General features: G+C 40.2%; 1 protein-coding gene across 2 annotated transcripts; it reads right to left on the reverse strand.

The window, feature by feature from the left end:
- Positions 1-1,807: 1,807 nt before the first annotated feature.
- LOC139570667 (sphingosine-1-phosphate lyase 1-like) lies at positions 1,808-19,256 on the reverse strand. 2 transcript variants are annotated; one of them, XM_071392740.1, is made up of 14 exons: positions 19,115-19,256; positions 13,610-13,775; positions 12,290-12,357; positions 9,824-9,971; positions 8,729-8,808; positions 8,413-8,541; positions 8,191-8,279; positions 7,893-8,001; positions 7,398-7,496; positions 6,661-6,807; positions 6,273-6,511; positions 5,643-5,789; positions 5,323-5,443; positions 1,808-5,199 (listed from the first exon to the last, which is right to left on the reverse strand). In XM_071392740.1, the coding sequence occupies exons 1-14, from the start codon at positions 19,124-19,126 to the stop codon at positions 5,047-5,049; spliced, it is 1,707 nt and encodes a 568-aa protein (XP_071248841.1). In that variant the 5' UTR covers positions 19,127-19,256; the 3' UTR covers positions 1,808-5,046. The 2 variants fall into 2 exon arrangements, with proteins under 2 accessions (XP_071248841.1, XP_071248842.1); XM_071392741.1 differs by lacking the exons at positions 12,290-12,357; positions 19,115-19,256 and having other exon boundaries at positions 13,610-13,746.
- Positions 19,257-22,257: the final 3,001 nt, after the last annotated feature.

Consider the following 22,257-nt stretch of genomic DNA (forward strand, 5'->3'; position numbering starts at 1 on the left):
CAAACTAGACACCGCAGCCTTCGAGGACCAGGATTGACCCACAAATTAGTATTTATCCAAAAACACAACCGTTGCAGATAAAAGTCACAGTGATTAATAAGAATAAAAACACAGTGGTCACACAGACAATGCTTAAGAATTATACAACAGGACTGGGATAAAAGTCAATGGTATGATTTAAAAGCCACCGCATCATCATAACATTGTCAGATTATTTCCCTTATGACTCTAGAAGGTAAAACATATACGACATAACTCACAAAACTGGATGGAAACGTGGTTTAAGTAAAAGTTTTTTTTTTTTAAACTGGACGTTTCGGTACAATTTTATAAATACGACAGATCATTTGTTCGTTCGGCATGGTGTGATCTTTTTGTGTCTGTAAAATGTATAATGAGAATTGGCGATGGAAACGCCTTTACGCGCCAAATAGATATATAATAACCATCATATCGAAATAACTTGGAGTCACTCGATGATAGTGTGTGGTCCTCCCACTACGACTTGGAAAACCATACCGTTTATTAAATTAGATTAAATAAATGGTGATGAACATCACAGCGTGGTGAAAGTGCACGGTGATCATAATGCTCCTTTCCATTAAATATCGATGGTCATAGTCTGGTAACATGATAATCGATGCTTGACAAATAAAACATTCATATGCATAATATCGTCATGTAGACTAACCTACCCGCACTTTATCTGTGAGCGGTTGGCCATAGCGGAAGTGCCAAAACCAGAGCCGGCACATTTGCTAATTAACGCAACAGTTTGTGACAAAACTATCAGTAGAGTTGAAAATTGCAATGGAAACACACTGAACTTTAGTTTTTTTTTCTTTCCGGTACATAAACTTCAGCGAAAATGTAAATGTTTTGTGCCCTACGTCATCACGCAATGAGTTTTATCCGCAACAGGTCTGTTTGGTGGAAACATCACTGGTGGGAAAGTGAGCATGCAGTATTTTCTTTGTTAATTGTTTTAATATTCGCATGGAAATCTTGTCAATTGGATAGAAACCTAGCTACAAACATGGAAAGAAAAGTGGATATGCACTTTTGACTGCAAACACATGTGAAAGCACATGGAACATTTTGATGGAAAGATCATTTGAACTGTGTTTTGGGGGGCCTACCAAGTGTACATCCAGTAGTTTATTTTTTATTTTTTTTGCAAACAGTTTTATACCAGTATTGCTTTTATGAGAACACTGCTATTTATCAAATTCCATAAAAGTTTAAATGTTACATATGCAAAACTGAGGCAGGCCTTTCCGGTATTCTTTAGACCTATAATGACTGTAAACAAGCAACACAATTGCATTGAACAGAAACTGAGGTAGATAAAATTAGAAGCCAAATCAATTAATTAGCTACAAGAACACATAACTTAACTGAGATGGAGACTTTACAACTTATAAAGATATTATTTCAGTATGTATTCTGTTCTTTGAGATCAATTCAGGGCTAAACCGTTCAATTAAGGGCTAAACCAGTCTCAAAGAATAGAGGGGGTAATGAATATATGTTGTCAAATCAGAGGATTGCAGTCTCAGATTCTTAACATAGTGGCGGTGTACAGTATACTAGGTAATGTGTTACAGCAACCAGGGTTTCTTGCAGTCTAAATTATTACTGAAAGATGCAATTAGCCACAAACTGACCACAATTAGACATACATGTATATATGCAATATAGTACAAGAGCCTAGGAAGGTAATGTTAAATTCAAAATGGGCTCAAGTCTTAAATGATTCAAGTAAGTTGTCCTTACAAATACATGCAGAGATCATTGCTCCTTCCTGTTCATTGGGTAATTATTTATTTCACTAGGACATTAGTGCTTTTCAGTTAAAACCATTATTTGTTGTAGATGAATCAGAGACTGACAAACACTGTTGTACCTGGAACACTGAGTATTAAAGATGTTCTCTGGCGATTGTTTAAAAAATTGTTTTTAAAAAACTTTTACTGTTAAAGCGATATCCCAAAGTACACACACTAAAGGGTAAAAAAAAGTCATCAGCCTCTCCCTTGCTTGAGGAAAAGTAGAGCAACAATAGAGAAAAATAGGAAAGCCCCCCTTTAGCTATGTCATGATTTACCTGAACCACCTATTGAGGTGTGCTTTTTGTTAAGTAAATCAGGTGTTAAACAAGGCAACAGTGAACATGTCATCCCCCACGAATGATGCAGTGCAGTTGTGTCTGAGATATCGCATGTGACTAATGTACTTACAGTTGATTATTTTAGTGCCTCCCTTGGGCCAATGAGTAATTTTGTAAATGCTAGATCTCTAGGGCAAGACATTTTGATAAAGAGGGAGGTGGCTTTAGCACAGACCTATAGGAAGCCGACGGAACAGGAATTCCCTGTTACGCAGAGATAGCTTTCACCCTACACCCTTAAGAGCCTCCCTATCAGCCAATACAGTGCCTTGCAAAAGTGTTCATCCCCCTTGGCGTTTTTCCTATTTTGTTGCATTACAACCTGTAATTTAAGTGGATTTTTTTTATTTGGATTTCATATAATGGACATGTACAAAATAGTCAAAATTGGTGAAGTGAAATGAAAAAGTTATGCCTTGAAGAATGGGGAAAAATCCCAGCAGCTAGATGTGCCAAGCTAATAGAGATACCCCAAGAGACTTGCAGCTGTAATTGCTGCAAAAGGTGGCTCTACTATTGACTTTGGGGGGGGGTGAATAGTTATGCACGCTAAAGATTTCAGTTTGTCTTATTTCTTGTTTGTTTCACAAGAATTTTTTTTTTGCATCTTCAAAATGGTAGGCATGTTGTTTAAATCAAATTATACAAACACCCCCCCCACCAAAAAAATATATTTTAATTCCAGGTTGTAAGGCAACAAATAGGAAAAATGCCACGGGGGGTGAATACTTTCGCACGCCTGTACAGTCGCACACACAGGATCTGTAGTACACAGAGTGATTATGACAAACAAGCACACGGTCTGGATGAGCACTTCAGACAGCAAGGTAACCCAGAGGAATGGCTGCATGCTGCATGGGACGGTTACAAAAATATGACCCAGGATGACACTCACTCTCAAATCATCCCGCCCCCGACTAACGAGTCCAATTCTTCCTTCAATACTCCCCACTTGACAAACAGTTCAACAATATATATTTTTTTAAATTAAAAAATCCACATCTTGAGCACTGACCCACAACTGGAAAAGAACCCTCCCGGGTAGTCTTCAGACGCGCCTCCAAAAATCAGCCAAATGGTGGTGAGGTCTGATCTTCCACCGTGTGTCACGTAGTACTTTCCTAGACAATGTGCTGGATGGTAATTAAATGTGTCCGATGTATCCAGTGTAATTTCACTAACAAATGCACAATTTTCAATCACCCCATTAAGATTAAGGGTATCATTACCTGTTCTACTAATGTGGTATACCTGATTAAGTGTATTTGTGGTCTATGCTATGTAGGAAAAACGAAACGTTCTCTGAAAACAAGGATAGCAGAACACAGGAGTAATATTAGGTCTCTTGATCAGAGAAACCCTGTGGCTGTGCATTTCATGAAGGCTCGTCACAACATCAGATCTCTGAGATACATTGGTATCGAACATGTTAAGGCTACTAGGAGCGGGGGAGATACTGATAATCTACTACTGAGAAGAGAATTGTATTGGATTCACCGTTTGTCCACCATGTCTCCTAAAGGTTTGAACCAAGAGTTTGATAGCAGACCATTTCTTACATGAATATGTTACGTTCAATGTCTTGCCATCCAGGTCTCCACTTGGTCATTTTGTACATATGTATACATTTGATTTTCTGTAACTACTACATGTGACCATCTCAATGATATCAAATTATTAGAGGTAGGCAAGTTGTTTTTGAAATAGGTCATTGTAATTATATCTACGGCCACCGCACGACCTGCGCGTAATGGTCATATGGTTGGGTATTCCAACAGTTTCCAAAGTAATCTTTTCACTGTTGCCTACGTTTTAATTTGTATGCATGTAATCCTTTATGACTATGAGTACCTCTGGGATTAATTATATGATTGACTATGCGCAAAAGTGAATTGAATTGTTTCCACACCCACCATGCGTCATGTGTGTAATGGTCATGGGAGGTGAAATGTGTATATTTTGCGATGTGAGTGAGCACTCAGTCTGTTTGACTGGATGAAGATCTGTTTTGGATCGAAACCTTGTCAATAAAGCTGCGAATTGGGAGCTTTAACAGTGTGCAGGCTTTCCTGTCTTTTACACGTATTATTTATTAGCCCAGCACCTACGTTTTTAAGGATGTGCGTATGACCACAAACTTTTCTAAAAGACATAATTCCCCCAAGTTTCATCAAAATATTGTGTGGGTTAGCTAGACTCAATAGTGACCATGTTTCAGGTACAAGTCTGTAAAATATTGCGCTGAGAGACCTTTGTTCATAGATGCCACATATTAAGTTTCATGCAGATCGCTCATTCGGTGTCAGAAGAGTAGCAGTAAGTGTTTTTTATCACGGCAGACGCATCATTCACACAAGTTTCGTCAAAATCGGGCCAGTGCTGTCTGAGATATCGCGTGTGACTAATGTATGAATGTACTAATGGACAGAGACAGATCAATAGTCCCATCCCTGATTTCATCGTGGGGGACAATTCATACAACCAGACCAAAACCCCTCAATGGTTTGAGCAACTATTCTATATATTTTTTTACAATAGGTGCTTTCACTTTCTACATATTTGAAGAATTCTCCTCATGATAGCTAAAAACAATGGCTTGTGCTTCAGAACATATCTGAAAAAAGGTGAGTAGATAGATAAAAGGTGGGCAGGATAAGGCAAATGTTGAGTGATGTAGTGGGTGGACCAGAGGTGAGGCAGGCTGGTAACCAGGGCATTGTTCATTAGTCACTGACCTGAAGAAAATGGACTTGAGCTTATCCAGTAAACGCTCCTTTTCATTTTCCGTTGCAAAACGTTTTACAACGCTTACCATTATGTTCCCTAATGAACATGACCCAGGTGTGTGTCCAGGCCACAGCCAGCCTACTCCTGACTCAGTGGGCCTTGCCGTTGCCATTCATATGGGTCTTCTGAGGCTGAGACGACTTGGGCTCCTCTGTGCTGTAGAGGCAGTCCAAGAAGCCTCGGGAGATCTCGGTCACCATGGATCTGTCAGGGATGGACTGGGCCATGCCATAGATTGCTCCCTAGAACATGAACAAATGAATGTAGAGCCATTTATCCAATTTATATGACGTAAAATGAATGGAATAATATGGTGCACTGCTGTGTAGTGTATTCCGGGTAACGGAGTCAGCATTAACAATCACCATTCCAGTGGTCTTCTCATTGGGGTTTTTCAAAATGAGAGCCACCTGCTCTTTGATGTCACTGATGAACTGTTTGGCCACACCTTCATGTGTGTGCAGTACAGTACAACAGATATGGATGCTATGATGGGACAGAGAATTTTGTTTAAAAACACAAAAGTACTTTAAAAAAAATTCTACATGGTGATATCATGCCTGGGGGTCTTTGCTTGCTGGTATTACTTCAAAATAAAGTCCATAGTCAATATTCTATGAAATGTATACATTATCACTAAGTATGACTGAATTTCAAAGATGAGAAAAAGGTGAGGAAAACATACCTGGATGGATATTGTAGCGTGTTGAGATTCCAACCCTTTGAAGTCAGTGCGTTGGATAAACGAAAAATGTCGAAGACGTCAGAGCCTATTGCCACCACGGACACTTCAGGGTCTCCAAACACAAACACCCCATTTATCTTACGGATTCTGTCCGGAAATAAACAAACACAAAATATGTTTATTTCATCCAAAAAATAGTGAGATCACAATGTGCTTGCCAAGAGCTCTTATAAACAGTCAAATTTAACAACATTTTATATATAGGTTGACAGATGGTTTAGAAATCAACAGAAAGAGAATCATTACAGGTAGCCTAGCAGTTAAGAGGGTTGGGCCAGCAACTGAAAGGTCCCTAGTTCGAATCCCTGCCCGACTAAGTGGGGGGGGGGGAAATCTGTCAATGTGCCCTTGTGCAAGGCAATTAACCCTAATTGCTCCTGTAAATCACTCTGAATTAGAGCGTCTGCTAAATTACTAAAATGTTAATATCTTGATGAGAAAAACTACAATAATGTTTCGGATTATACCTATAATAGTCTCGCTTTACCATACATCCAAGTCTTGTTCAGTGAGAAAGCCAGAAATCAAGGTTCTGCCGATAAAGACTACAGTAAAAGATGGGTCTCTTACTCTGTCTTGATGGTACGTGCAGTGTCAATTATCTTCTTGGTGGCCTTTATGTAGCCATCCTCTCCCATGTGCATCATGGTAGCCCAGCACGCTGCGATGATACCGCCTGGCCGAGATCCTGCCACTGATGGGGAAGCATAGATGCCCCCTTGCCAGTCTGGAGCCACAAAGTACTGGTAGTGCCTGTACTTCTTGTCACTATACAGGATCACTGATGAACCTTTGGGGGCGTAGCCATACTGGAGAGTAGAGGTAAATCAAAAAACAATTCTTAGTCAACACCATAACTGGTTAAACGACAAGTCTATGGAACAATGAGCATCTCATGATCGAAAATCAAGAGGGAGAAAATGTTTGGTAAGACAGCCTGGGATCCACACCCTCTTACCTTGTGTGTGTCTGCAGATATACTGGTCACACCCTTTACCCTGAAGTCAAAGGGAGCCAGTGGGTAATTGGCTTTGGCCATGAACACGATGAGAAACCCTCCCAAACAAGCATCCACATGCAGAGGGAGGTTGTACTTTAAAGCCAGCTGAAAAACACCATGTGGGATGGATTAGGTAATATTATGTAAAAGTACTATGCTACAACAATGTTGTTGTGACGGTAGTAATTACAGTGTTACTACAGTACACAGGTATACAAGCAACTTCATGTTAAAGATTCAATGCAGACATTTTTGGTTCAATATCAAATAATTTCTGTGATTGTTTTCAACAACAAAAAAATCTAAAATATATTTATATTTTTTAGCAAAGAGTAATTTCTCAAGCAATAATTTTGCTACAACTATGTGGGAGTAGTCTGAGTGGAAAGTGGAAAACTGAAAATTTGCTGTTATTGCAGAGAGGTTGGGAACTCTAACTAATTTACCATATGGGGATGTCGCCATGGAAGGCCACAAAACTCCATCCCACAAAAATAGGCTGAAATTTCAGGCAGCCCTTTTCACTAAAAAGCCCTTGTCATTATTTTCACAATTTCACAGTATTATTCCAACCTCCTAGTGTGAAAATATATATAAAAACACAGGACACTGGGCCTTAAAGTATTACCACAACAAAAAAAAACTTATTTACTATGACTTTCCTTTTACAAGTACATAACAATGAGACAATTTACCTTTCCTACTTCCTCAATAGGATCAATGATTCCATGCGGGAACTGGGGTGCGGAACATACAAGCATGGCTGTGTTCTTGCTGATAGCTCTCCTCATCGCCTACACAAAACAAGTTGGAGTTATAAGGAGTTGAAGGTGTCACAATATTGCTTTAAGACAAATTATTATGGTGATGATAAGTCTCATCTACACTCACTGAGAACGAGTAATTCTAGTTGTTGCCACCATGTTTTTTGTAACTACTGTGGTCATGTCTGAAATGTTAATCTTGAACAGTCCAAACTGAGGATGTGATCCCCAGTCAGTAACAGAAGTGCCATACATCACACCATATTCTCATTACCTATAGTAAGCTGGGGTCTAGGCTACAGTTCAATTGGGAATTTGTACACCAACAAACGTATATTTACTCTGACCTTTTCAGTGCATGTTGAGCACTGACTGAATTTATTCTTTAGAATAACCATTTGTACAGGAAGTAATAAATATTCACACCTTAACATCCACTTTCATTGTATTTTTGTCCAGGGGGATGTGAACAAGCTTCATTCCAAAGTAGTTTGCTGCTTTGTCAAAGGCTGCATGGACACTGACTGGTGCAATGCTGCAAAATTAGGGGAGGAAATAAAACACAAATTATTCCCAGTACTATATAAAATGTATTTCACAGGTGATATTACCATTTATGAGACAGACAACATCACAACAATGCAAATCAAGCTTGTCCTGAGAGCATCTGGTGTGCCAGTTTAAAGAAAAATAATCTGAGGCTACATTTTCACAGTGAACTTACATTTCAGGATGTTTCACACCACGCTCATAGGCCATGTCTCTGTAGGCCTTGCATGCCATCAATATGCTTTCAGTTCCTCCAGAGGTGACCTGAACAAAGCAGAAACGGGAACAATCAGTGTTCAGAATGTGCCAGTGCATAGGTTTTGATTATTCTCTCAAGTAGAACATTTCCCAAGCCCTGGGTCAGTGAGTCTTGTGGGAGTACTGAAGGTAAACTCACTGTGCCACAAGTGTTGGGCCCACCTTGGAAGAGGGTACACGTCATTCTTACAACCTCTGCCTCCATCTTCCTCACACCAGGAAAGATGTCTGGGTGAAGTGGGTTGCTCCATGCAAAGTCTCCATACACCTAGCGACAAAAGGAAGAATATCAAAGGGAATCAGTAAGATATGGGATTTGTCATACAAACAACAAGGCATATTCTGACTGTAGTATGAGCTCTAAATTCCACGTATTTCGGGAAAACGTATTACTCAGAATACTACGCACAGAAGTTTAACAAGACAAAAACGGTTGATTTGTGGACTAGACATACCTTCACCAAAAGTTTGGTAAGTGTCTCATCTCCCCAGTACACTGCACCTGACACTCGTCCTTTCTCCCAATCCACTTCATCTATGAAGAGCAGACAACAGCAATGCCTCAGCAAACAACTATATACTGTAACTCCAAATCAACTACAAATTTAAAAAATGCTAAAAACACCCTGGCACACATTTGTCACATATTCTAGGATAAAAATAGTCAATACAAAAAAGGCACTGTAGGTTATTGGCTCCATAATATTGTCATTAAATTGCATTATGGCTCCACAGAAGAAGAAGAAAAAGCAGTCTAGAACTTGCCAAAGCAACTTATTAATTAACCAGATTTCCATCCAACCTTTTTATGCGAGTAAAGTACATGTTCTATAAAAAAAATATATGTAATGACAGGCCTGAAAAATGTTGACAAAACAAAATACGCTATAGACAAGGTGGGATCTTTTTGTGTCTGTAAAATGCATTATGCGAAAAAATTTAGGGGAAAATGCTTTTATGCACATATATTGATATAATAACCATCATATCGAAGAAAACTTGGATTCACATTATGACATGTTGTGTAGTCCTCCCACTACCACTCGTTGGGAAAGCATGCAGTTTATTAGGCTACAGACATAATAATGCGATCATTTAGGCTATATGTGCGCTCTAGCTAACAGCGTGAGCACACGTGCCAATACCAGAATGGGCACACTTGCTATATTACGCAACAATTGTGAGAAAACCATCAGTAGAGTTGAAAATGCAATGGACACCCATTTAACTTCAATTTTTAAAAATTGATTTGGTACATGGAAATTTAACCGCAAAAGGTATTTTTAAGTGCACTATGTCATCACGCACAGCCTTTTATCTGCAAACAGGGAATTTGATGGAAACACATCTCTGGTGGGAAAAGATTTTTCAATTATTGTATGAAAATCTGTCACCAATTGGATGGAAACATAGATTATGTTTCATTTTCTAGGATCTAGTCAATACAAAACATATTAGGGCAGTAGGGCACTGTAGGTCATCGGCCCCATTTAGCTACAAAGAAACAAAGCACTCCAGAACATGCCCTGGGACAACTCTCACCCACTTACTCAGTGTTTCGTACTCGCTGATCCTGTCTAGAACTTCAGCTTGTGTTAGCCCTTGTTCAGGCAGCTGTTTGGTGTAGTTCATGCCCTCCTTCAGTGCGCAAAGACTGACAGACATGTCATCCAGGGCCTTGTTCAGCTGGGTCTGGATCTGTCACAAAGACACACTGAGTCAGTCCCATTACACACATCACTGCTCAGACAACACAAACCATTTCCTAGAAGCAGTGACCCATTATGGCGTTGAGAATGTCTAGGCTACAACACTCTGGCGTTGACAACTTATCTAAAATATAGAAAAATCAATGAAAGCAATCAAAACTGGCTAGTTGATTTTGTGAAAGTAGAGGTGATAGCAGTGTTGTGTTCGAAACCACCTAAAGCAAGACCAGTTCCAGACCAAGATCGGTGTAAATCAAGTCTGAGTCAAGACCAAGACCGGAGGGGTAGGCGAGACAGAGTCAAGACCGGGAGGGGGGCAAGGGGTCCGAGACCAGAAAAATGTCAAAATCAAGACCATGATTGTAATTGTCAAATCACCGCCAATAAGAGTCTAAAATGTCCAATATTTCTGTGTTCAAAACTCAGAAGAACATAAGGATTCTTAAGACATTCAGACTGGTGAAAAAAATATACGTTGAAGGACAAGGACATCCCTGTGTTTTTTTATTGGAGCTCGCTTGCAGTTAGCCATATCTTTGAAAATAACTTGTGTGAAACATTGTTGCATTTAAACTTTAGGTCACTGTGTGCTAAACATGAAACATTTTTTTGCAATGCGAAGTAATAGTTGCACATTTAGATTAGGAAACGCTTAGCCTAATGGTTGTGTTTTTGTATTCTTATGATTGGGACCTACTGGCTTATTATGTCCGAGTGAATGGCCAGCTTATCATTGAACATCATGCTGTGTGTGACTGCTGTCTTTCCATCGGCCCTATGCAGTGGTGTAGTGGTGCCTGGAGAAGTGGGTATACTCAAATTGTACACAAAAAAATCCCAAACGCACTGCCAGCGAAGGAACGGCACCCTGTGTGTTTTCCAGTTTTCTTACAAATTAGTTTTCCTATATTTCTTTCCGAGTTGCACTCTCAAAATCCCACCTTTTTTTATGTGACGTCCACAACAATTCTTAAACCACATCAGGAGACTATTTTTCGAGGACTGGGAAAATAATAAATGTATTCTTTTTTTTTGCTCAAGCCTACACCCCTGATGCAAACAGGTCATGATGACTGAATTGCGCAACACAAATAGCCCACTAACCAAGACTTCTGACCAAACTTTTTCAATACCTGGTTTGCATACCCATTGTTGCCTTAGTTAACATTTACTGGTAGATATCATAAATTGAAACGTTTTTCCTACCTACCCTACCGGCTACCTTTATCATTCTTCTGTGAGCTGCTCCATGCCAAAACCAGTTGAGAGCTGTGCGCTCTGCCTGCCTACATATTATATTCTGCTGAAACAAGGCTGCGTGCGGCACACATGTGAATATATTTCACTTGCTGTGCGATTGTGTAGGCTACTTTGTACATGATTTCTCTATTGTACTACATAATTGATAAGTCATATACCTCCACTACACCACTTTGATACGTATCAGTGGGGATTAAAGGAGTATACGCAATGCCCATAAAAAAAGTGGGTATACGGCGTATACCTGCATACCCTCCACTACGCCAATGGCCCTTTGTGTGCACTCACCTACAGGAGTGCGCTGGTATTACCATTGCTGTCCTTTCAGCATCACAAACCTTTCACACACTGAAGGTCTAGGTACAATAGGTTCGCCACTGAGCAAACATGTCTATAATAGATATAAAGACTGCAGGTATTAATGTTTCAAGAAAGGAGTGAATACATTTGACCTGGCAAAGCAGTTTTTCTTTATTATTATTTTTCTTTAACTTTTATTTAACTAGGCAAGTCAGTTAAGAACAAATTCTTATTTACAATGACAGACTACACGCATTTATGCGCTTACTGAATGGAATCTGATAATTATGAGTTTTTTTACTCCGCTGGTCTTGGGAAGAAATAGTCCTCACTGCCCGAGACAGAGTCAAGACCTAGTACAAATGTATCCGACACAAGACCCGAGTACTACAACACTGGGTGATAGCATACCAGGAAGATCTGGGCTAGTATTTGTGGCAAGAGAGCATTTAAAATAAGCTATGCAAAATGAGTTATGTAAATATACCCATCTGATTAAAGTGTAGCCTATTCACACTCTTCAGTTGAATCCAAATACAGTTTAGTCATTCCGTTAGGTTAGACAGTAATGACCAACAGTAACCCAACATTATCACAAGTCCATGATGTAAACTGTGTCAAAGGTCTCACCCCCCTCGCACTCATGCCGACACTCAGTCATTAGTGAGTGACTCATCCCACACTAGACAAGGAAGAGTATGAGCACATCTGTAGAATAGAGGAACAAAATAACCGCTTGAAACTTACTGCCGCGCCAACAAAGGGTATTTTTCTGATGAGTCGAAAGCACTGCTTCTTGATTCGGGATGTCAGGGCTATTAAGCAACAAAGAAAGAGACGATTGTGTTGAAAGAATGCTAGATGAGCACGGGAGAAAACCACAAGCTGAATTCAATGGGGACTTTTTGATTAATAAAACAGCTGATTGGAGATGGCAGACACATCAAAAAGGCCAACAGCTGGCCCACAAGCTAATACTGGAACACCATTTCTTGCCAACAATCCTGCCAAATGAGATTATGTGTACAGCCAGTTAATGCCATCAACAACAAAAAAACAAATCGTAATTTCCCCTGATTTGGAATATGAATATCACTAATCTGTGGAATTCTAGAAAACGCACAAAACATCAGTGGGAACACTAACATGTCTGACATGGCTGTCACTTGTAATAGCTGTAAAACACATGTACTGTACAAAGAGAGCCAAACTGAAGTATGGAGCAAGAAGGAAAATAGCAACTAAAGTTCAAATGTATTTAAAATTGCTGGCCAGCACACGTCTGATTAAACCAAAACCCACTCTCCATAAAGTGATTTAACTAATCACAGAGATTGTTTTGTCAGCTGATCTATGCTCACAATTGTATCAGAAATAAGTATTCGAGGCCATACAGGGATTGACATTAAGGGTTGCTCTATTGCCCTGGACAAGTGATAAGTGCAGTTGTGCAAGTTGAGCCTGCTCTGAGGTTGGGGATTGACATTAAGGGTTGCTCTATTGCCCTGGACAAGTAATCTGAGCAGTTGTACAAGTTGAGCCTGCTCCCATTGAGCAGTGGATTTTTACTGATAACAACCAAAAAGGAAAGAATTCTCAAAGTCTGGTTTTTCTTATTCCTCCCCTGTGTGTACTTCAAACAAGTAGCCATAATCTTCAGGCAACCCCAAAATACTCCTGTGCCTTTCAGACCTTAATGTCAATCCCGGCCATACTTCAATTCCAACTCTGGGTGTTTTAATGCTGACACCTTTCCCCGCGTCTAAATTCTCTACGTTTCTACCAGCCTACACTTTGAGCACTTCACCCAACACATTTTCAAGCATTGGATTGACGTAAGCATGAGCTAGAGAGAGTTTATACCATATTATTACACCAGTCCTTTTAAAATCATGAGAGGAAGTGAACAAGTGCACACTTACTCAGACTGGTAAAGAATCATGAAGCAGCATGTCTGATTAAACCAAAAAACACTCTCCATAATGTAGAACACAAAAACACCCACTCATCACTTTTTATCCATGCATATAATAAACACATGCCTCATTACTGAATCTGAAAACATACTTTCTTGCTGAAACAGGAAGCCTTTGACCCAGACTGCTCCTAAGGTAGATATGAGAGTGGCTCCAATGATCTGCCATGGTTCCAGCGCCTCACAGTTGGTGTTCACAAGCCGCCTGCCTTCCTCCAGGTAGAGCAACAGCATCTCCTTGTACACCTCCAAGGCACTCTAGAAACAAAGAGAGATTACATTGCAAATTAACAAAGGCCTAACAATTGTAGATCCATCCGCACTGCTATGCAACGTGTAAGGATTTTATGGATGATTCCAAGGACTATACATGCATATAGAGAAAACTGCTGAGAAAAATAAAATATGGTCATGGCTAAAAATAGACTTTGATCGTACAAAAAGATCATACAAAAGTAAAGCTTTCATCCTACAGTGTCTTGCTTTGGGTTAAATATTTTCCCCTTATATGATCAAAATAGTACTAGACAGAAACATGTCCCAACATGGACATCAGAGACACTGACTGTCCCCGCACATCATAGTCAATTATTCACATGAGTACTCATAGCAGCTTCACATCCCATGCACAAACTTTTTATGGAAAAGTCACAAAACACAAGATACAATGCAATTTGCCTACCTTGTCATCAATTGACATGTTCATCACACTTTCCATCATATACAGTTCCACACACCATCTGTCAACTAAATATTTTTTTGAAAGTGGGAATACAATGCCCAACAAGCAATAACAAGTCTACTTATGGTTAGATTTCAATTGCTATGTGGAATCGTGACACAATTGCAGTTGTGAAACTTGGTCAGAGAGAGAGAGAACGTGACTAGGACTGACAGATAGCTAATTTGCCTGAACCAGGACCAGGTGAGATGGAGGAATAGGAGTCAGCGGACTAAACTCTGCCCCTATCAACCATTAGACATAACATCTGTAGCCAATGGATAGGAGAAACCTTTCCTCTCCAAACAAATTATAGTACAGAGAAAGTGCAATAACATGCGACTGCAAAAGTTCGTTATCAATTGACTCAAAAGCTCATCGCTATCTGTGAACATTGATAGAAGTGTCACTAATGTATTCCAAATACAAAGTACAGTATGTAAAAGAAACACACTGTTTTAGGTGTGGACTATTGACTAACTGCTCATATCATATTTGCATTTGACAAATGAAGCCTATTTTTAAACCGGAAATAGGCTTAATGTCACTCATTTTATGAAGCAGTAAAAATGAGCCCATCGATTCTCTCTTCACTATTATCCCTAAGATCGCTGGTTTTCACAACACTATGCTTGTCTGCTTGATAACAATAAAGGATTGTATCCATAAAGGTTCACGTAATCATCTAGAGAAAAGCTTAAGGTCCATAGGACCGTGAACTTACATAACCACTATTCATAACCACTGAAACTAACATCACATAATGCTTTGGTGGGGATATATAAGGTACTGGTGATGCATTCCCATGACGTCATGCAAACTAACCATGCTAAACTCTGAGTATTTGTTTGCAATGCAAACACTGAGTTACTTTGTTTGAAACGTAGGCTTTTAATTGACTGAATGACTAATTGCTTAAGTGGAAGCACATCATTCCAGGTCTAGTAAAATCACAGCAAACAAAATAGCAACAGTATGACATAAACAAAAGGTTTACGCAATAAAGAGTACTGACATTTTACAGACGGAGCCTTTGTGTCTTTGCATAAGGATGACAATGACAATACACCCCCTGACGACAGTTGCTCCGTCTACTTGTCTGTGTAACATGTTCTACGACAGGTTTGCCAAGGTTAGACAGAGTCGGGAGAAACGAAAGAACCATACCATGTGACCAGCCACGTTTCAGATGGTCACCTTATCTGAATGCCTTGTCATAAGATTAGGCTTCACTGTCCATCTTAAATAGTGTAGAAAAAAACATTTTGTCAGGACTCAGGACTCTGAAATATGTATGCAAAAGCTGTAGTGCCCTTTGAGTTCAGTGCTTCTGTAGCACAAACAACAGAGCTGAGCATCCAGTGCCAAATCTCAGTTTTCATCTTCCCTAAACTGGAGAGATTACATTTTGTCATCATGCGTCAGGGCAAAAGGCAAGTCCTGATGCAACAGGTACATGAACCATTCGCCACATATACTGAGTGTACGAAACATTAGGAAAACCTGCTCTTTCCTTGACATAGACTTGTGAATACAGGTGAAAGCTATGATCCCTGACTGATGTCACTTGTTTTTTTTTTTTTTTTTTTAAATTTTATCCCCTTTTCTCCCCAATTTTCGTGGTATCCAATCGCTAGTAATTACTATCTTGTCTCATCGCTACAACTCCCGTACGGGCTCGGGAGAGACGAAGGTCGAAAGTCATGCGTCCTCCGAAGCACAACCCAACCAAGCCGCACTGCTTCTTAACACAGCGCGCCTCCAACCCGGAAGCCAGCCGCACCAATGTGTCGGAGGAAACACCGTGCACCCGCCCCCCTCGGTTAGCGCGCACTGCGCCCGGCCCGCCACAGGAGTCGCTGGAGCGCGATGAGACAAGGATATCCCTACCGGCCAAACCCTCCCTAACCCGGACGACGCTAAGCCAATTGTGCGTCGCCCCACGGACCTCCCGGTCGCGGCCGGCTGCGACAGAGCCTGGGCGCGAACCCAGACTCTGGTGGCGCAGCATAGCACTGCGATGCAGTGCTCTAGACCACTGCGCCACCCGGGAGGCCCTGATGTCACTTGTTAAATCCACTTCTATCAGTGTAGATGAAGGGGAGACAGGTTAAAGAAGGACTTTTAAGCCTTGAGACAATTGAGATATGGATTGGAGTATGTGTGCCATTCAGAGGGTGAATGGGCAAGACAAAAGATTTAAGTGCCTTTGAACGGGGTATGGTAATAGGTGTCAGGGTTTTTCATGCTCAACAGTTTCCGATCTGAATCAAGAATGGTCCACCACCCACAGGACATCCAGCCAACTTGACACAACTGTGGGAAGCATTGGAGTCAACATGGGTCAGCATCCCAGTGGAACGCTTGACACCATTTAGATTCCATGCCCCGATGAATTTAGGCTTTTCTGAGGGCAAAAGGGGGTGCAACTCAATATTAGGAAGGCGTTCCTAATGTTTTGTACACTCAGTGTACATGCTCCAAGTTATCCAACACATTTCTTTCTGACATTTTTCAAATAACCTACTTTGCCTGTTACAAAACATTTGTTCCGGCCATCTTTGTATTAGGAGAGCAATGCAATGCTGTAGCCCGGCCTTCACGCCTATTTTGTTCTCCCTATTATTGCGTAAACGCCCATGCCCCTGGTTTCCCAGGCCAGCAGTATTCTGTAAGGAGACCTTTGTTGTCTCCAAGGGGAGGTCATATTTCTCCTGGGAATGTGCTGGGTGTGAGGAGGAGGCTACGGCTATGGAAGACATCAAGGGGAAAATGGTGTGATAACACACACTCAAGAGTTTTTTCTGGATCAAAAAGAGGCTTAGGTGGTGGGCGCGGAAATGTCTGCGGTTGGCCCGTAAGCACAGCTGAACTTAAGAGATATTTTTAGAGGCCCCCATCTTGGCGGTGTAGACATTTTTAAGCCAATTTCCTGCAAATCAATGCATTTTGTCAAGGCTAATGCTGTTCATCAAGGACAACAACCACACCAGCCACTGCTTGTTCACCCCGCTATCATCCAGAAGGCGAGGTCAGTACAGGTGCATCAAAGCAGGGACCGAGAGACTGAAAAACAGCTTCTATCTCAAGGCCATCAGACTGTTAAACAGCCACCACTAACATTTAGCGGCCGCTGCCAACATACTGACTCAACTCCAGCCACTTTAAAAATGGGAATTGATGGAAATTATGTAAAAATGTACCACTAGCCACTTTAAACAATGCCACTTAATATAATGTTTACATACCCTACATTACCCATCTCATATGTATATACTGTACTCTATATCATCTACTGCATCTTGCCATCTTTATGTAATACATGTACCACTAGCCACTTTAAACTATGCCACTTTATGTTTACATACCCTACAGTACTCATCTCATATGTATATACCGTACTCTATACCATCTACTGCATCTGCCATGCCGTTCTGTACCACCACTCATTCATATATCTTTATGTACATATTCTTTATCCCTTTACACTTGTGTGTGTGTGTAAGGTAGTAGTTGTGGAATTGTTAGGTTAGATTACTTGTTGGTTATTACTGCATTGTCGGAACTAGAAGCACAAGCATTTCGCTACACTCGCATTAACATCTGCTAACCATGTGTATGTGACTAATAAAATTTGATTTGATTTGATTTGATTTGTGCTTTTTTGCTCAAACATAATAAAATCAATACTCCTAAATTAATTGTTTTTGGAATGGTTTTCTTCTCCACGACTGTCTAGCTTTTATTTGGTGATTGTTAGTTCTCAAAAATTATATTATAAAAACATATAGATGCCCATTATCTTTTCTACATACTTTTTATTTGGTTTTAGTCGTTTAAGTTTACACTGGAAGCGTTTTTGGACTTATGCGGTCCACCCAATGATTTTAATGACATAAGTATCAACACTGGTTTGGCAAACACATTCTATGAATTCTTAGGTCTGTATCTTATGGAAATTAGACCATATACAAATAATAATGTCAAATACCAACATCTGAGCATGTGCAATACTTAAGCAAATATCCTTTATAAATCAGTAACTTGCATAACATTCCACATTGTACTATGAATTTGATTATGCAGAATCAAAACCTGTCAAGCTACAGCATTAGTGATGGCTATACTCCATAATAAGAACACAGAATTTTCTGACAATTTTGCCCCATTTCTAATGTATTTGGCCAATTATTCACTTGAAAAAAATGTAATAACACCCTACATTATACTGCAAACGCAGGGGTTATAAAATCAAATCCAACCTACAACTAGAAGGCTATGCCTACAAGCATGAATGGTTGTTGAGGCAGTTAAGACAAAATGTTGTTCACAAGAATCAACACCTCTGGAAGAAATCTGCATGGGGGAAAAAATTATGTATTTGATGATGCTTGATGTTTCAATATCAGATTCATTTATATTTGCTGTTATGACACATTATTCTCTCTGAATATATACAAAATAAAACCCTACCCTAAAGAAAATGATCTTCACACTTGAAAAAGGTTCGACCTCAAAATAATGATAAATGCCGGGGGTGTTATTCAACTAGTAAGTCAATAAAAACGTGCTATAGTCACTGTAACAATGCGCGAGCAATGGCAACATTGTAGCGCTCCAGGGCAAGCAATATGATTGTGTAGACAAACTTCTCTCACTCCACGGTTCTAGACACTTTACTAGGCTATAGGTTGCAGCAATACTGTAAACATAATGATTATAATGTAAATAATTTGTCAGGTAGACCTACTGCTCGTATTCTTTTTGACACACGGAGGTAGCAACATGGCTCAAGCTAAAGTTAATTGTACATTTATTCAATACCATGTAGGCTACTTAGAGAAAGAAAATGCATCTGGGTGTATTATTTACTTACCCAATAGTCCATAGTTAGTGTCAAGGCAAGCCTTCAGCAATTGGTTGTCTTCACTTTTTAGTGGTAGCGAAAGTCACTGCAATATCTTTGTATAGTGTGCTTTGTGGTCGAGGAGCTGATTAACATGGCACTATATCACAGACAATCGTAACCTAAATGCAGGAAGCGACAAGCAAGCAAGCAACCGTGTCCCGTCTTAAAGGGGAAGTTCACCAATTGGTATATGTAGGCTCATTTTCACTCCTTCTGTGATTGTAGTTGATCACTAAAACCGTTTTTTAAAACATTTTGTTTCATTACAGAGAAAATTGGCAGACACATTTTGCTGAGTTATCACTTGCCGTTGACTACAATGCATTATGAAAATATGTCTACCAATGTGTTTACCTCTACATAGCGCTTGATCATAACCCAGTTCCATTTTATTTTTCTATTAAACATTTATTTTTAATTATTTAACCGTTATTTAACTAGGCAAGTCAGTTAAGAACAAATTCTTATTTACAATGATGGCCTACCCAGGCCAAACCCGGACGACGCTGGGCCAATTGTGCGCCACCCTTTGGGTGTGCCACCCTACGAACCAGGGACTGCAGTGACGCTTCTTGCACTGAGATGCAGTGCCTTAGACTGCTGCACCTCTCAGGAACCCATTACACATAACATGCTGACCACACCGTGCGCGAGCGTTGCAAAATAAATGTACACATACATGTTATTCAATCATTGCATCCACACAGCTCCCGCGTATGCGTAGCCAGGCACTAAAATAGAACTTGGTTCTATTTGTGAAGCTTGTCCCGCCTCTCCCAGCTCGTCAACAGTTTTTAGGAGCATATACCCACGTGGGTGATTGAAAGATGAACTGAGGTCCAGTCGAGTTGGTGGTGGTAATGCACCTTAAAGTTGGTTGCCAACCACCATATAAAGTCCAAAGAAGAAGAAGAAGCCATCTGGTCATAAAGAGTATAGCATTGAATGTAAGGGAAGCCAGCGATCATTTGGCCTCCCTTGATAAACATTTTTTTTTTTATAATAGCAAATCAGCATTGAGATTGGCCCTTTCCTAAATTAGCCATGGATGAAGATAGGGATTTGGACTTTGGGTTTTACTTAATTTTCCTTACTGACCAATGATTATAATGGCGATTCTGATCCTACCATAAATTCATACATTGTGCCCCTTGCCTGAGAGAGAGGAAGTTCAACATGTAGCTAGATATAATAGGCTAATGTAAACTAGCTGGCCTGGTGCATCGTTCCATGAAAGAAAGAGGAAGTTATGCTAGTGAGCAAGCATTTTAGCCAGGTAGCCTAGGACAACAAAAACTTAAAACGTGTACTGTATGACAGAGTCATAAACCGTTTAGGCAACATGAAAGAGGATGGCATTGGCGATTCTCCACAAATAGGGTGAGTCAACATGTTTTTTCTACTTGCAAGCACGCACACAAGTGCATACACACACATACAGAAATCAGTACCATGGACACCCACATCATATTTAGCTGACATTTATTGGACTAAATCGTTTTTGGCATTTTGTAGTTGTCATTGTATCAGACTAAGCATAGGTGGTTAGATTATGTTAACATTTTGAAGTTGAAATGATGCTGGATTAGTGTTGGCAGCTCTTGTTTTCTTTGCGACTTGTGGTAACTCTCCATTGTTATAAATCAATAGTTGTTTAGTAGTCTAAAAATGTTGGAAACATTAACTTGCTTGACCATGCTGTAGGTCATGTAAGGGTTTATTACATGCAAAATGTTTTGTGGATTTCACCAGACAGATGTTGCTCTCCGGTTTTGTGATGAAACAAAGGTTGTGGTTGAATTTGTTCTGCCACTGTGTCTTCTTATTGTCTCAGCCTTAAGCCTATATATCATGGTGTCAAGGCATATCATTGAACTAACAGGTTATAGAGCAAACAATGCAATTATCACAACACATAGGTTGTAATATGGCTTTTCTCCCCCTGGAATGGCTTCCCCGGGGATTTTACCCACACACCGCTACGGAGTAAGTGCATACTTTGCATTTGTGAAATTATTTTGATGTGACATGAAAGTAAAGGGCTTTACGTTTCTAGAACCGTATCACAATTGAGAATCGATTCACACCAGTCTGCCTCTGAAAATACCACAGAAGTTCCTTGGACATTAAGGAGTAACAGTAGGCTCCTTAAGAGTACATCTTGGGCTAACCTCTACCTAACCCAATAATGGACTAAAGGAGCCTAACTTTAATAATTTTTATAGTAGAAGGATCGTACATGCTTGTCCTGCCTCTCCCATCTCCTCAACAGTTTTTAGGAGCAGATACCCACGTGGGTGATTGAAAGATGAACTGAGGTCCACACTCCAGTCGAGTTGGTGGTGGTAATGCACCTTAAAACCTCTTAAGGATCGGACCCTTTTTTAAAATTGTCCCCTTAAAATGACATACCCAAATCTAACCTCCTGTAGCTCAGGCCCTGAAGCAAGGGTATGCATATTCTTGGTACCATTTGAAAGGAAACACTTTGAAGTTTGTGGAAATGTGAAAGGAATGTAGGAGAATATAACACCTTAGATCTGGTAAAAGATAATACAAAGAAAAAGACAACCGTTCTTTTGTCTTTTGTATTTGGGAACTGCACCCGTTGATTTGGCCTCGTTTTTTGGCTTGCTCCTCAAGAAATGCTGGTGGCCATGACAGAAGCCAAAAGTGAGTTTGCTTGGAGGTGTGGTTTGTTGTGTGCATTTTCTTGGGTGTGTCCTTGCCACCACCAAGACACACCCACTCAATTACAACTAGCCACCTGCAGGTTGAGTTCAATAACAGTCAGGACTCCATCACATTATCTTGCAAGTATCCAAGAGCTGCAAACTTTGAAAGCTCATGCCCATCATCCTGTGTGATATAAAGTCATGAAGTTTGGTACATAGGTCCCTGTCCTCACAAGGAACACATTTGCCTCAAGAACTCATAAGGTCTGCCATGATGGATTTTCCGGCAATTTAGAGTTAGATTGCATCATCTTTGAAATGCAAGAGAAAGTCCCTAATGTATTGTTCCAGCCCAGGCACAATTTAGATTTTGGCGACTAGAGGGCAGCAGTGTATGTGCAACGTTTTAGACTGATCTAATGAACCATTGCATTT

Source organism: Salvelinus alpinus, chromosome 3 (assembly GCF_045679555.1).
Source record: "Salvelinus alpinus chromosome 3, SLU_Salpinus.1, whole genome shotgun sequence".
NCBI classification, from domain to species: Eukaryota; Metazoa; Chordata; class Actinopteri; order Salmoniformes; family Salmonidae; genus Salvelinus; species Salvelinus alpinus.

Bases quoted from the DNA above. Each gene is read 5' to 3' on its own strand.
- LOC139570667 (XM_071392740.1), bottom strand. The intron at 8,280-8,412 runs GTGAGTTTACCT...TGCTTTGTTCAG, and splicing joins GGCCCAACACTTGTGGCACA to GTCACCTCTGGAGGAACTGA. The intron at 6,512-6,660 runs GTAAGAGGGTGT...TCTACTCTCCAG, and splicing joins TATCTGCAGACACACACAAG to TATGGCTACGCCCCCAAAGG.